Source organism: Acinonyx jubatus, chromosome B3 (assembly GCF_027475565.1).
Source record: "Acinonyx jubatus isolate Ajub_Pintada_27869175 chromosome B3, VMU_Ajub_asm_v1.0, whole genome shotgun sequence".
NCBI lineage: Eukaryota > Metazoa > Chordata > Mammalia > Carnivora > Felidae > Acinonyx > Acinonyx jubatus.
The window spans coordinates 112,435,252-112,451,945 of NC_069386.1; the positions used below are offsets into that span (position 1 = coordinate 112,435,252).

The 16,694-nt window shown below is 52.1% G+C and overlaps 1 protein-coding gene across 3 annotated transcripts in view; it reads right to left on the minus strand.

Moving 5' to 3' along the window:
• ACTN1 (actinin alpha 1) overlaps window positions 1–16,694 on the minus strand; it is a 95,635-nt gene that overhangs the window by 34,103 nt on the left and 44,838 nt on the right. For all 3 annotated transcript variants that reach the window (XM_027066019.2, XM_027066016.2, XM_027066018.2), the window contains exons 2-3: window positions 10,667–10,781; window positions 6,152–6,271 (exon numbers count right to left, since the gene is read on the minus strand). In XM_027066019.2, the coding sequence (XP_026921820.1) occupies window positions 6,152–6,271; window positions 10,667–10,781 (235 nt within the window). The remainder of the gene's footprint in view (window positions 1–6,151; window positions 6,272–10,666; window positions 10,782–16,694) is intronic.

Genomic DNA, 16,694 nt, shown 5'->3' on the forward strand with positions numbered 1-16,694 from the left:
AAGATTCTAACATCTTATCCCCTCCAAAGTGAGGGCAAAACTGCATGCTGCCATGTGACCAAGAAGGTACAGAGCAGTGTTGCTGCTTCCTGGAGGGGGTGGGGGGTGGGGGGTAACTCTGTGGAGCCTGCATGGGGGGTGGGGTCTAGAAGGAACAGTGTCCACATTGGACAGGGGACAGGATGTAACCCTTCCTGCTAACGACGGCCTTAAATGCCCTTCCCAGAGCCCCAGATACCCGCAGGACACAGACCCGAGTCAGAGGACCTGGGTTAGAGACAGACAACTGAGTAGCAGACCACCATCTTCTTTAACAGGTAAGAGAGCCAGCCAGCTCTTTGCAGAGCATGCTGGGGGGAAGTAGAGGCAGTTAATCAGTCAGGAGTCAGTTCATAAAGATTTGGTTTTTTAAAAATGCCTTTTCACTAGTGACTTCCGATGGTTTCGTATCTGTAACGTTTAAAGAGTTTATACAGGGAGAGCACCTGGGTGGCTCCGTCGGTTGAACGTCCGACTTTGGCTCAGGTCATGATCTCCCGGTTTGTGAGTTCGAGCCCCACATCGGGCTCTCTGCTGACAGCACGGAGCCCACTTTGGAGCCTCTGTCTCCCTCTCTCTCTGCCCATCCCCTGCTTGCGCTATCTCAAAAATAAATAAAACATTACAAATAAATTAAAAATTTTTTTTAATTTAAAAAATAAAAGAGTTTATATAAATTGATAAGGAAAAAAATCTAAATTCACAATAGGCAAAAAACATGAATAAATACTTCACAAAATATGAAATATAACCAATTTATAACCATGTTCCTTCTCCGTGTAATTAAAGAGATAACATTTTCCCAGCTACTAAATTAGCAAAGTTAAAAAACAAGGAACACACACCATGATGGTAACAAGGTTACCACACTGTGGCTAGAAGTATAAACTGGTTGAAAAAAACACTTTCTGGGAAATAATCTGGCAACAGGATCAAGCACCTTGAAGTTGTTCGACTTTTTCACGGTGAAATCCACCTCTAGGAATCTGTCCCTAGACAATGATCTGAAATGCAGAGTAAGGTTACTGCATAAAGGAGTTTGTCGTAGGGTCATTTATCATGGCCCCAAGTTGGAAACTTCAAGAATATACCAAGTTCGAGGTGTGACTGAGTAAATCCCCAGCCCCTGGCACCCCCATGCTCAGAACCTCCATAGCTTCCCACCTTACTCGGAGTCAAAGCCAGTGGCCAGTGAGGTCCTCATGGTCCCCCCATCTCCTCCAGTCACATGGCCCCCATGTGACTTGTCCCTCACCTCCCTCCCATCCCCACTGCATCTTCTCCTAGAAACCTCCCACCTTACTCCCTGCTTGGTTTTTCCCCTTCTGACGCATGTATGTGTGTATTTTCTCTGTTCCCCTTCCAGAACATAAGCTCCAAGGGGGGAACAATTTTTCTGTTTTGCATCGCTGCTTAGAGCCCAGCACGGTGCCTGGCACAGAGAAAGCCCTCCATCAACATTTGCTGAATGAATGAATGAGTGAATGAATGAATGAATGAATGAATACTGGAAGTCACTACACACATGTGGGTGAATGGGTGGCGGTCACCCAGGCCTGGGGTTGGGAGAACATAACTGCACTCAAGCTCCTCCAGGGCAGGACCCAGGTCTGGGACAGAGCACAGCTGGGCTCAACAATTAACACAGCCACTAAATATTACATTCATGACTTTTTAATGACTTGGAGAAATCTTTGTAATATGGAAAGTGGAAAAAGCAAGTATGAAATTTCAGGGACGGTGTTTCAAATACAGGGGTCATTTTTTTAAAGCCTAGAAGAGGCTCCGGTGGTAACAGGGCCACGTGACCTTCCCATCGGAGGAGAGGCCGCTACATGGGTTCCCGCCTCTGCCCCAACCGTGAAGGCCAAACACCCGTGCCTCCTGCTGGCCCGGAGCTCAGTATCCTCCCAGCACTAAGGGAGACAAGCTCAGGGAGACAGAGTGCCTTCTTTCTTGGGTTTTGCCTGCTTACTCCTCTCCCTCCTTCCCCTAGAAACCCCCAGGGAGTTTTGCTTCCTGAATTCTCACTCATACCTGATCCTCCGGGAAAGAGGAGAGCCAAGTACAGGCAAAAAGCAGGGAGGGGTGTTAACACCCCATGCACCACCCCAGCCTCAGGGCCCACTGGCTCCCTGTTCCACCCCCAGAGAACAGCCCTCCCCAGAGGAGCCCCAGAACAAACCCTTTTCCCAGGCATCTGTATGTTTGGAGCAGGGACACCCCATCTCACCAGCAGCTTTACATCAGGGTGCTACCACGCATGCTGGGTCCAAAAGGAGGGTCCCAAGGCCACCACTGGGCCCTGTGGACAAAACCACAATGACAGACTACAATGTGTGCCACGGGTGTGGGAAGAAGCGGCATGTTTCTGAATTTCTGGTCTATGGCCAGCCAAGGAGCTGCTTGTATCCTGCATTTACCCCCTGCCCCCACTCCAGGGATGCGGTCGCCTGCACACGATTCAGAGGGCAGAATGAAGACGTTCCACCTGACAGAAACTAGACCTGGATGTCACCACCTCCCAGACCGATGCTTTAGTTACTGCACCCACTACCCCCTCCACCCCGAGGACACGTGAGAAATCATCAAGAGCACCACCAAGCTCTTGGCCCCCAAAGCCATCAAGCTTTCCCTGCCCAAAGATCTTAACATAAATCCTCCCGGGTCCTCTCACCTGCTTAAATCCCAACCACTCACCTAGGACAAGCCTCAACTCTATGAAGTCTGGACACTAAACCAAGTCTGGTAAAGGAAACCGTGAGGACCTATCCTAATCCCTCCGGGATGTACGGAAATTCCCTGCCTTCGGCCTCCATCTGAACACCTTCAGGGACAGGGGCCATATGCCCCCCCGCCGGGGAGCACCCATTCCATTCCCGTGGGTTCTGCCCATCATGCAGAATCAGCCTGCCCAGGGGGGCTCCCGGGCCTGGTTCTGCCCTTCAGGGCTTGGCCGGAGTCTAGTCCTTGCACCACATGATAGTTCTTTAAAGGTCTTGCCCACGCCAGGCCTGCTCCCCTCGGCCCAGAATGGCTCCTCAGGGCAACCAGCAACACCTCCCCCCACCCCAGCCCAGCCCCCAGGAGAGCTCATTCCGGGTGATCCACTCCACCGCGTTTTGTTATATAGTCTACAGCAGTAAACTTCATTTCATTAAAATAAACAAAGCCCACATGTGGCCTCGTCCAGTGTCCTGGCACAGCAGGGCAGCCATCACAGCATGATCTCAGTGCTCACCGTGAAACGGGAGAGAGGATTTCAAAGCGGAAGGCTCAGCCTGAAGCCCTGACTCCTGCAGGCAGAGAGAAGGTAAGGATGATCTCATTTTAAAGGACCCTTTAAAAATCTTTAGAGGAGGGGTGCCTGGGTGGCTCAGTCAGTTAAGTGTCCAACTTCCAGCCTGGGTCATGATCTCATGGTTCACAGGTTCGAGCCCAGCATCTTATTCCAGATGGCTGATGGCATGGAGCCTACTTGAAATTCTCTCTCTCCCTCTCTCTGCCCCTCCCCTGCTCGGGTGTGCTCTCTCTCAAATAAATAAACTTTAAAAAATAATAATAAAAATCTTTAGAGGAGTGAGCCCATGTGAAAAAAATTGGAAACTGTGGCCAGCTTGGTTAACAGACTTCTGGGAAGGCCAGAGGTGCTGGGTGGAGTTTGAGCCAGTGTCTGTCTTTGCTCTTCACCCCCTGCTGGGGGGAGCACAGCCAACCTGGCCCGCCACTTGGTCGCTGATGGGACAGTCCTATCCTTGGCCCCCGCATGGGACTCCAACGGTGTCCGGAGTGACAGGAAGAAGTTCAGACCTCAGCTCTGGAGCCCAAACCCCTGGGTTCAAAACCCTAGCAACGTTTGTAAGCTTCTGTTGCCTTGACTGTAAAATGTGGCCAGTGATACCCACCCTACAGGCCTGCCCTCAGGTCAAAGGGGATATCCCATGCAAAGCATCCTGTCCAACCAGGCAAAGAGCCAAAACCAAGCGCTATTCCCTCCCATCTGCCCTTTCCCTCCTCCCCTTTGGACTTCAGAGTTTAAAAAAAAAAAAAAAAAAAAAACATTTTTTTGTTGTTGTTGTTAGATAGCTATTAAATTTTTCTTTCTAAAAATCTGGATTTCTGGCTTCTTTTAAAACACTGAAAGATGTGGCGATGCTGGAACCCACATTCCCAGAGAGCAACAAACGATTAGAGATGCATGGCAGGTGCCCCGCTTAGAAGGACATGCTCTCCCAGTTCTCCACAATCCCCACCCATCCCTACAGTCATCCCTGACCCACCTTCTCCATCCTTCACTTCCCAGCCCCAGGGGACATGTGTGGTTGCTCCAGACCAGCTGAGTGCCATTTTCTTTGGTTTCCCAGCGCTGCTTGGTTGAAACTTTTTCTGCCACGTCTTTATTCCTCCCTAACAGACCAACCTACTCTTTTCTTTTCTTCTTGTTAAAAAGCAGAGAACATGTCCCCACTCAGAAAACCAAGTACCCTGCCATGTGCAAGTCCTTCAAACATTTACTGAGTACCTACTATGTGCATCACACTGTGAGGAGCCGGCGCCACACGGATGTGGAAGATGCAGTCTTTGCTCCACAGCTGAAGGTGTGCCGGGCCACACGAGGCCCTACCCGTGACCGCTCAAGCATTAGCTTGAGTCCCCAGTAAGGCAGGGGATGGCAACATTTTTCTGTAAAAGGCCTGACAGGAAATAGTTTCAGCTTTGCAGGCCATATGGTCTCTGTCGCAACTATTCTGCCAATTGTAGCGGGAAAGCAGACACAGATAATATGCAAACAGACAGGTGTGGCTGCGTTCCAGTATTTACAAAAACCCGTGTCAGCCGCATTTGACATCGTGGGCTACACTTCGCCAACACCGTGCTAACATTTGTGTTTGATGTAGCAATATTCAATCCCTCAATTTCTAGAAAAGAAGGGCGCCAGGGGCTTTAAATTCATCAACCAGAAGAGAGATCTGCTCCTGTGATTTACTGGAGCAAGTCCCCCACCCTCTTTAAGAAAAGGCCGCTCTCCAGGGGCATCTCTCTGGGGTCATGCGGACCAGGTCTGAGTTCTGGTTTTGCCATTTACTGCCCTTGGGACCTTAAGTAAGTTATTTCATCTCGTCAGGGCATCCGTTTCATTCTCATCAAGTGAGGATAACTGGGGCCACCAGAGAGGGCCGCTGTGAGGGTTAAATGAGATCACTGGTACACGGGGCTTTGGCACACCCCCTCCACAGCATATGTGCTCAGCGATCGCAGCCGTGCACACACCTTCAATCGTGAATGAATGGACGGAGACTCTTTCCATCTCTAGATTTCTGGTGCTGCATGGCAGGTGCCCGCTGAGTCCTGGCTGAGTCCTTGGGACACAGTCCTGACACGGCCTGGTTAGGGTGTCCTATTCTAATCACCTCCACCCTCCCCAAATCCTTCAGAGCCGCCCCAGTGCACACAAGAAACTGCACTGCCTCTTCTTTTTTTTTTTTTTGCACTGCCTCTTCTAAACCATTAAGAACAAGCTAATAACAATTTATACTGAGCTTTAAAGTTTGTTTTTTTGTTTTTCTCAAGTGAAGAAAAAAAGAGTTAAGAAGCTAACAGGCAGAGGAATGCTATTCAGAATGTCCCTGAATGTCCCAGAAGGCTTTTGGACATCAGTCTTCCCGGGACTCTGTGGGGCCTTGCAGCAGCCCTCACTGCCAACCCAGTCCATGTCTGACACTCTCCAGGCAATAGGATTCCCCACCCCAGGCAGCAAAGTGCAGGCAGGCCTTCGGGTGAGGGAAGTAGCATTCTGCTCACATGAGACCCCACGGCACCAGGATTAGGCTGGGCGTGTGGAGGAGGGGCTGGCACTGGGGTGAGGACCAGGGAGCTGGCCCTTGGCTTTCCAGGAGGCAGACCCGGGGGTGGGGGGCACAGAGACTGGATGGAAAGCGTATTTGTTACATGCAGAATCCACAGGTCGACCAGGTGGAGGTGCCGGCAGCCTCACTTCCAAATGCCCCCAGCGATGCGGGACTCCGGGAGTCAGGGCAGAAAAGGCCAGGAGAGCAGAGAGCAGAAACTCAGGCTCCTCAGAGGAGCCAGCCCACCAGCAGGCCTCGCTCACCTTCGGCTCCAATGGACACGAGCTTGACTCCCTTGCTGGCGATGAAATCCAGGGCCTTGTTGACGTTGGAGATCTTGTGCACTCTCATTTTGCCTCTCTCCGGCTTGGCCAAGCGCTCCCCTGAATACAGACCGAGAGGGAGGGCAGGAAGGGTGAGATGCTGTTTCCCGGGACCCGGGCTGCTGCTCTCACGACCCCCTCGCCTGGCTGCAAGCGAGGGCCACGCTGGCAGGAAACAACAGAGAGAGCCGACCCTGCCTCTTTTCTGCCACTTCTCAGACCTGAACTGCTTGCCTCCACCCAGCAGATCTGTAGTAAGCACCCCCCCCCCAATCAGGGACTTGGCTGGGTGCTAGGAATAAGGGGTGAATGAAACTGTTTCCTGCCTTTGTGCACTTATGGACCAGGAGGAGCTTCAACAGAGAAACACACAAGTATATGCAAATGAGCAAACACCAAGAAGGATAAATACTTAACAAAAGGATGCAGAGGAGCACAGGAGGAGGACAAAGGGCTTAGGGAAGTCAGGGAAGGCCTGTGAGTGGGAGGGCAGCCAGGCCAGGACAGCAGGGAGTGATGTTCAAGGCAGAAAAGGAACAGCACATGCAAAGGCCCTGAATCCCTTCTAGTCTGGAACGTTCGGCCTGGGAAAGTGTGTCGGCACTCTCGAATATTCTGGAAAAGTTCCTGGCGTTTGAATGGAGCTGCCCACAGCCTTCCTCTCTCACTTGAAACCGCTGCCTCCCGCAGGGACATCGTTGGCTTGGCTCCAAGTCAACCCCCCCACCCTCACTCCACTCCCTCCTCCAACTCAGGTGTCAGGCTCAGAAGCTGTGGGGAAAGGATGGTGCCCCCAACAGCCCACTAAGAGCACTTTCGGCTCAGAACAGAGGCACTCGGGGCCTTCTTGAAACTATTTGAAAAATTCATATGCCTAACACGCGCGCCCATACCGGGGAAAGGGCACAGAGCAGTAAAGTCTCTAAGAGGCCAGGGGCACCAAAGGGCTGAGCCCCAGACTCAGCACGCCTGCACCTGCCATGGTCTCCAGCACAGCCAGCTGCACACCCCTCCGTGCCACACCAAGCACGTGAGCCGCCTGGCTGAGGGAGCTCAAGGGGCTGGGCGGCCACAAGGTCAGAGCAGCGCTTCTGCAGGGGGCCTCCCAGCCCCCCAGCTTCTAGGGAACAGACTTCCTGCTACAGATGGGATGAGGCAGTTCCCAGGGAAGCACAGCTGGGCTTTTGTGATTAAATCAGGACTTTCCACTCGCGGCCGCTGCTCAGCCTCTCCAGCAAGGTACCCTGCCGTCCTCCCGGGCGGATGACACGCCACATCTTCCCACAGGATGGATGGAAGCGGCACCCCATCCCGCCCACCGCCCCAAAGGCCCTCCTGCTAAAGACCCAGCCGTTAGGTCCCACCAAGCCCGGGCTCCCCAGCCAGCTGACGGCTGTGCACACCGGCTGGAACAGGACGGCGGAGGCCATCAGGCCAGCAGTTCTCGAACTTCAGACACCCAGCCTTCACCTGCCACCTACGTTTCTGATTTAGGAAGTTTGGGGTGTGTTCCGGGAATCTGCAGGCTGACAAGCAGTCCTGTGGACTCTGGTGTGGGTGGTCCAGGGACGCTTCTCAGAGAACCTCTGCAGGCAACAGCCCCTTCCTTCCGTCACTCTATCCACCTCAAGACACTCAAGGAAGAAAAGGCAACGTCTCAGTGACTCCATTTCTCCCACTCCATGGGAAGAGACAAGCCCGCTTCACGGACACACACCGGTCCCGTTCAGTGGGGACACACTGGCAGCTACACAGAAAAGCCCAGTTCAGGGCATCCGGTCACCCTACTATTTGCCAAGCATCACCTACATGCCGAGTACAATCTGAAGCACTTGAGACACAAAGATGAGACCATCCCTGTCCCCAAACAGCTCAGGGTAGAAGGGGGGAAAAAAACCAAGTGAGCCAAAAATGATCATGCCACGGGGAAACTAACACAGTAGAGGAATTAATGGGGTGTGACAGGAGCCCAAAGGAGGGCGGCCACTCACGTGGTGAAAGCCTTCCTGGAGGGAAACCCCGAGCTGAGTTTTAAAGAATGAAAAAGAATAACACCAGGTTTGTTTAAACAAAGAAATGCTGAAGAGGAGGCAGGGAAGGATGCTCTAAAAGGCAGTTAAAGGAAAACAGTATGGCAGTTCCTACAAAAAGTTAAACACAGAATTACCATATGATTCAGCATTTCTACTTCTAGGTTTATACCCCCAAAGAATTGAAAGCAGGGACTCGAACAGACAGCATCCACTCATGTTCACAGCAGCATCTTTCACCATAGCCACAGGGTGGAAGCCGTCCGTCCAAATGTCCCATCAGATGAGTGGATAAGCAAAACGTGGCACGTACATACAGTGGGATATTAGCCTGCCAAAGGAAGGAGATTCCGACACATGGTACAACACGGATGAGCGCAGAAGACGTCACGATGAAATAAGACAGTCGCAAAAGGACACGTGTCCTGTATGATTCTACTGTTATGAGGTGCTGAGAACAGGCAAACACACCGAGACTAAAAGAATGGTGGCTTCCAGGGGCTCAAGGGAGAAGGGATGGGGGAGTTAGTTTAATGGGCTTGGAGTCTGCATGGGATGATGGAAAAGTCTAGAGATGGATGGTGGTGATGGCAGCACAACACTGGGAACGTACTGACTACTTCTGGGTACAATTAAAAATGTTCAAAATGTTGGGGGCATGGGTGGCTCAGCTGGTTAAGCTTTCAGCTCAGGTCATCATCTCACAGTTTCGTGAGTTCAAAACCTGCGTCAGGCTCCATGCGGATGGTGTAGAGCCTGCTTGGGATTCTCTCTCTCTCCCCCTCTCTCTCTCCCGTTCTCTCTACCCCTCCCCCATTCATGCTGTCTCTGTCTCTCTCAAAATAAATACTTTAAAAATGTTCAAAATGCTAAATTTTATGTTATGCAGATTTTACCACACACACACACACACACACACACACACACACACACACACACACTTCCCCACCCCACCCCCAATGCACAGATTTCACCTGCAAGAGGTTATTTAGAAGTATTGGGGGGGAAAAGTCAGTTGGAGCTTATGCAAAAGCCCAGAGGGTTTCCAGAAAGCATGTCATTGATGAGGACTGCATGTCTTTTGGCGTGGCAGAGGGTCTGAGGTCTGATACCTTTTTGGGAAGTTAGTTGAAAACAAAACAGGTGCCAGCTCGCAAAGGATCCCTCAAGCTATGCTAAGGAATGTGGGGCCGCAGGCTTCGAGCCCGGAGGCACTGAAGGGCTCTGAGCAGGGAACAGGGAGACCATATTTGGGCCGTCAGATGGTCCCTCTGGCTGCACTGTGGGTGATGGATTGCAGCAGCGGGGAAGGAGCCAGGTGGGGGTTGCAGGCCTCTGTGGACCACCTAGGTGAGAGCTGACCCAGGGCCACACTGATACCACGGTAGCAGAGGTTAAAAGGATAACAGAAAGGGGCGCCTGGATGGCTCAGCTGACCGTCCGACTTCAGCTCAGGTCATGATCTCACGATTCGTGAGTTCGAGCCCCACACTGGGCTTGCTCCTGTCAGCACGGAGCCCGCTTTGGATCCTCTGTTCTCCTCACTCTCTGCCCCTGCCCCGCTCTTTCTCTCTCAAAAATAAATAAACATTAAAAAAGAAAAAAAGAAAGGATAACAGAATGGACAGAACTCGAATGCCCAGTTGGAGACAGAGGAAGAGCGGTCTTTGATTCCTACATTAGGTTCAAAAGGACAAGATGGAGATGATGAGAGGAAAGAGGTCTGCCGGGGCCAGGGCTGGTCAGCGCAGTTTGGGACATGCTGAGGGGACCCTGGGGGGCATGTGGGTGGAGATGGGGTTTGAGAGAAAAGGCTGGACTGAGACCAGGTCTGGGACTCACTAGGGTCAAGGTAGAAGGTAAAGTGAAGAGAGTAGCTATGATTACCCAGTGTATGAACCAAGGTGAGAATGTTGGAACCATCGACCCCTAAGGCATCGTGGAGGAAAGGTACTCATAAGAAAGTGGAAATGTGCATTCAAAGGGAGCTGCCCCTCCAGATTTCTGGACATCCAAATTCTACACGGGGGGCCAGATAAGCGAGTGGGATCATCTGGATATAGGCAGATGGGTTCTAGTGGAGCTGAGGTTTGGAGATGGTTACATAATGACCCCAAAGTCCAAGCACTCTGGAGGGGGAAGGGACCTCCGAGACCACACTCCATACTCCCTCGTTTTGCAAATGAGGGTGCTAAGGCAGAAAGGCAGTGACATGTCCAAGGACACATGGACGGCTGGCCGCAGCAGAGCCGGAAGCAAACCCGGTCTCCTCGTCTTAATTCACACAGGTCGCCCCTGACTTCTTGCAAGAGACCCACAGCTCACCACGACCAAAGGCAGAGCAGAAGCAGGTGGCAGACAATGCTCCCAAAGCGGCCGAGCCCAGCAGGCAGCACCCCGTTTCGGCCAGGGCGGCCCACCTCACCTGAGATGACCTCCAGCAGCAGCATGAGCTTTAGTCCATCCCGGAAGTCCTCCTCGATGTTCTCGATCTGCGTCCCCGCCTTGCGAAGGTGGGAGTTGCACCATGCCGTGAACGTCTGGGCAAAGGAAAGACGAGCAGGCGGTCAGGCTCCCCACAGGCCCCATGGTCTCTGAAGCCCTCACAGGGGCCTCCGGGGGTCCCCAGGACCCACCTGCCTCATGCCCTTTCCAGCTGCTGTGTTGGCACCAGTGGGATGGACAAAGCAACACGTCCTTTAATGCCTCCCCAACCAACCTTCTTCCAAAAACACCACCCCGTCCACAGCAGAAGGGCCAGCAACTTACCTCTTGGGGTATAAGGCTTAGTTTCGATCTTCACAGTTACAAGGCAGATTACCCCAGAGGTAACACATTAAGCCTCACTAATTAATTAGGGCAAAACAGTTCATTAAATCCTTGTCCACTTGGCAGGGACAAGGGAAAGACTTAGTAAGTCTTGTCGGGATCAGAGTTCAGAGGCCCGGGATCAGGATAAAGGAGAAAATGGTGAGCATCCCGATGCCCACGTGTGTGTATGTTTGGGGTAGGGATGTGGAGCCACCTCAAGCTGCAAGAGCGTGAGGAAGAATTCCAGGAAGGGAATCTAAGGAGAGAAAATGAAAGACCGTCTATATTGTAATTTTCTAGCTGGTGGGGACAGAGCAGCAACACTGAAGCCTCTTCTGTAGCAACCAAGCAGTCCTGTGCCAACAGCACCACCTTATGGCTCAAACAAGGAACAGGGTGACTCAACAAGCAGAGAAAAAAAAAAAAAAGCGCGTGCTTCAATTTCCCACGCCCGCCTAAAATCTGGGCAGGGGTCTCTCCCCAGCTGCCACATTCCACGGGAAACAGAGGAACTCTCTTGCTCCAGATCCAATCCACTTTTGGCAACTCCACACTTCTATGCATCAACCAAACGGCACTCAACTACATGGGGGCTCAAGAGCCAACGTCCAGCCCCCCACAGCAGGGCCAGTCAGCATTCTTCCCACCTGCCCTGCGAAGTTGCAACAGTGAGCAGTGTGTTACTCAGCAGCAGCAGCCGCCCCAGAACTACCCTCCTCCTCAGCAAGGTCACCAGACTCATGACCCCCCCTCCCCCACCACTTCCTCTTGCCCCGGAGGAACAGTTAAGTGGCAATGAACTGGCAGAAGGGAAGATCGCCACACTGGTGACCATCAGGGGAAAAGAAATGGTTGCTTAGGTTTATAAGGAAGAATTACAGAGCCTGTGAGCAGGAAGAAGGGATAACCGTTCACATAGGTGGGGAGAAGAGGGAGTATTATGACACCCCCAGTTCTGACCTTACCTTTAAACAATGCCTCACTAGGAATTTACCAACATGGACTACTTCTCTGTCCCTGCAAACACACCTCCACTCTGTAGGCCAGTCTGCTCCCGTGAGAGAGAAGAGGCGCGTATGTGCTCTCCAAAAGCTTTGCGAAGGTTGACACATAGGCTAAGGGTGGGCAGGGGGTGTAGACGAATCCTCAGCCTGGAATATCCTCCAGGATATTGGCTTGGCTATCTCATGCTCATCTCCCAAGATCAGGCTAAGATATCACCTCCTCCGGGAAGCCTTCCTGACAGCCAACTGCCACATCTGGGTTGGGGCACAGAGCCGAAAGCACCCTACACCCACTCCATCATTGCCCATATCCCACTGCATGTTCCTTGCCTGGCCACCTGCCAGAATGGGAGCTCCTGAAGGTGTGGACTCAATACTCTCCCCAGAGTCCCAGGCACAGAGTCAGGGACACAGCAGTGACCAAAAGAGCAAAACCCCTGCCCCGTGCAGCGGACATTCTAGTGGAAAATTGGGCAACTGGAGAAGGAGCCAGTGAGAAGCTGATGTGAAGTGAGGGGGCCTAAATGATCCCACTGCGCCTGTGGGTGATGCCGGATGGTATCAGAGCAGGGGGCCACACAGTGCCCTCAGGGACCCTCCGGAAGTGTGAGATGACAGCTCAGAGGAAAGGGCAAGAAGGAATATTTACTGGGTGCCCTTCCTTTGTGTTGGTGCTACAACCTGGCAGGAAATGAGAGGGCACTTAGCCTTTATCTTCATTTTGTTAAGACTATTTTGTTGTAAAAAATATTAGAGTGTTAGAGAAATTTTTTATCTTGAAGATAATTTATTTTGTGGTTCCATATTCTCCCCCAGCTGTACCTGTCCATATACTACTGCCTGGATGTCACCACACTGTGTAGTTAGCAGGGGGGTGGGGGGGGGTGGGGGGGGTGGGGGGGGTCTTTCTGTCTTTCTTCATTTACCACCATCTTGGATTTCCACAGCGCCTTGTTCTCATCTCCCTTCCAGGCCCACACTCTGCCACTGCCTGGAGTTTTCTACAGACCGGAAGGTAAGTGGATCCACACCCCTCCCACCCCCCCCCAAGCAGGGGACAGTTTCAGTCCTAATGCGGCCAGAGTCCTGGCGGGAATCACCAGCACAGCTGGGGCCTGTGAAATCTCACTGTTTATCACCCAGTTGTGGAGAGGGTTTGGGGATGAGAGGAAGAGGCTGGTTTTGAAAAAAGACACTGCTTTTGCAAGAGGAAAATGCTGTTGAAAGCAGCCAGCCCCATTTCCTGGGGAAGCCAGGCTCAGAGCCCTGGGAGACAGAAATGCACCTGTGTTTGCTCACGTCTCCCACACAAAACCCTGCTTCTGAGGCCTCTGGGACTGCGCTTCGCTAAAACCCTCAGTCTTGAATCCCGGGCCCCAGTGATGATGCCTTGAAGGGGCGTCTGAGCACCTCCCAAATAAGACGGTTCCACCAACAAGCAGCACCCATCACGCAACTCAGGCTTACATAGGAAATGGCGGAGGTAACTTGGTGACCGAGAATGTGCCTTCGAGATATACCAGATCTGGATTCAGTGCTTAGATCTACTCTCTTCAAGCTGCGTGACCTTCAGACTACCCTCCCTAAACTTTAGTTTCCTGAACAGTAAAAGAGAGACAGTGACGGCATGCTTTAAGTCAGGAGGATTCACTAGAAAACACTTAGAAAGTGCCTGTCACTTAGAAAAGTGCACAATCCATGGTAAAGGAGGAGAAAGGGTAGCTCCCCTGAACCTCCCGGTGGACCCACCACTCTGTGTCCCCAGCCTGCAGCCTTCCCACCAAACTCTGCCTGGGGCCCACCCCAAAAGTGCGGCCCTGGGTTCCCAAGAAGACACTTAGTGTGTCTGAGAACGCGGATGTGTTACGGGAAAGGACTACCATTGTGTGGGGTGCAGAAAGCATGTGACTTTGACAGTGGCCTTGTGACTCCTCAACAGAGGAGAGACTAATAGGGTAAAGAGTGTGTGGGGGGGAACGCGGCGGGGGGGGGGGGGGAAGTACAGCACCAGCAACATGGGCATCCAGGCACACCACGCAGTGATATTCTTTCCTCCAGCATATGGCCCCACCTGTTGTGTCTGAGACACTGAAGATTCACGCTTCCCTGGCCAGGGCAGCGCTTCAGGAGCTCCTTAGTAAAGGATTTATTAAACTGTGGTTTCAAAGCCCAGAGCTCAAGTAATTTCCACAAGAAACACGAAGGGTGGAGGGGTCTCAATTGCTGGTGAAGACGCACGAACAGACCTTGGTCTTGATGCTCAAGCTCCAACATTATGACCGAGGAGGACACCTGCCCCTTAGCAGTGCCCCAGGGGTCCAGCAAGGAGGAAAAACCAGCAGCCACAATGGACATCCATGGCTAGAGACCCAGGGCCCCTTGACCCCCAGTGCGGGGAGCAGTGCTATCCCAGCAGGGCTATGGTCCAGTCTCATTCAAACGAAGGGCAGAGGGCCATTTTATTGCCTTAGTCCCCGCCAGGCCAGGCCCCATTGGACCTTCCCCTTGCTCCAACTGCATCATCACTGGGTCCATCTTTGGCTAACAGCCTAAAGAGATAGAGGGAACCAGTGGGCTTTCTGTGGATGCACGCAGTTGCAGAAATGGGCTCGGGAAACATGCTTGGGGCGCCATGCTGGAAGTGCTCGCAGGTTCCCTTTCCCATTTCACCCTCCTCCAGCCCTGCGGCAAGTTCTGAGGGTGCTGGACAGAGAGAGGGGGGCTAGCGGAGAACCTGGACCCTGTTCAACCTCTCACCGACCTTGAATTATCTACCTGTATCCCATCTGGATTACCCCATAGGCATGACTCAGAGGCTGAAACTTTAAAGTCCAGCGGCATTCATAGCCTTGATCTTGGTGGAAGAAGGGAGTGCAAAACACGAGATGCTGAAGCACAGGTAGGTCACTCTACAGAGTGAGCATCTAAGAGCCTGGAAGGGTTCATTCTAAAGAAGACAATGCAACCACTTCTGGTCAGGTGGGCACCTTGGGCCAGTGACACAACAGGGCTCTGCCTCAAGGCACTCATCTGTAGAATGGGGGGTAATATGATGGGGGTAATAAGAGCATGGGGTTGGAGGGGCCAGTAAGACGATCTGTTCAAAACATTGAAAAGAGCCTGGAAGAGAGTGACTGCTTAATAATTACCTATCATTACTGCTACCACACTAATTAGAGTTATTGCAAGCTCCTGCTGCCCAACATATTTCACCAAAGAATGTTAGAGCTGGGAAAGACGCTAACATCACCCAAGTCAAAGCCTCACTTCACAATGGAGGACACACGACCAGAGAAGGCGAGTGGCTTTTCCCAGGCCACAAAGTTGGGTGTGTTCACAAACCAGCCAGCCTCCTGACTCCCCACCCCACACACTTTCTGTTCCACCAGGACATTGTAGATTTCAGATTCAGGTACAGGTGGGCTGAATCTTGTGGAGTATCATTGAAAATGGGTCACTATGAAGTGAAAATACCAACTAGACAGGATCTGGATGACTCCGGTCAGCACTGGCACAGAGTCTGAGCTGATGAAACGTCAACAGAGCTGCCGTGGGGTGGGCAGCCTCTCCGGGGGCCGGGGGCAGCGTGGTGGAGAGAGGTGAGGGGAGCAGAGCCACAACACAGGCAGGTGACCACCAAGACATGGGAGAGCGTTCTGGATGGTGAGCGGATCAGAAACACGTCTTTGCAGGGAACTCTGGGAACTGGGGCTCTTTGACCAGGAGGACAGAAGAGAGGGCTCAGAGGCCACCCCAAATAGCTGAAAGATCTTCCTGTGGATGAGCAAATCAGCTTGCTGGGTGCAGCCCCAGGCGGGACAAGGCAGAAGCAAAGAGCAAGCCTGACCTGCATCTAGTCCCAGCTCTGCCCCTGAGCGATCCTGAACAAGGGACGTCACTTCTCCCACCCTCAATCTCCACATCTGTAAAATGGGTATAAGAAGAGAACCCACCTTGAAGGATGGTGAGGATCAATACAGCAACACATGGCAACTGCTAAGTACAACCACGCACACATCAGGTTCAATGAATGGTGGCCACCGTTACTAGGTGGAGGACAGGAAGCTTCCGGGAAGGCTGGAGTTCAATGTAATAAACAGACCTAATGTTGGATGTACAGTGTGCTATCTGCCAAAGGCATGTGCTTGGTGAGGGTGCTAGGAAAGGATCCAAGTACCCCTGGGGGTCGTACTAAGTAAGGTCCCTTATAATTCTGATTCTTTGAGAGACCAAGGCAGTCCTTGTTCCCTTAGAGATATGTTTAAGGAGCTCAGTTACCAAGAGTCACACTTAAATGTCTAAACAGGGCTTCTCAGCCTCCGTACTATTGACATTTGGGGCTGGTGACTTCTTTGTTAGGGGTGGGGGACCTGTTCTATGCATCACAGGATGTTCAGCAACATCCCTAGCCCCTCCTGTGAGACTCCAGCAACAGCTCCCCATGTCAAGTTGTGACAACCAAAACTCACCCCTAGCTGAGAACCTACAGGAGACAAACATACGCCCTAAATAATAAGATTAGCAGCTAACGTCGCCTAAGCACTTACTTCTGGGTATTATACCCCCTTTAAATCCTGTATCTTCACGGCAACACTGCGAAGCAGGTGCTATTATTCTTTGCCACTTTACAGATGAGGA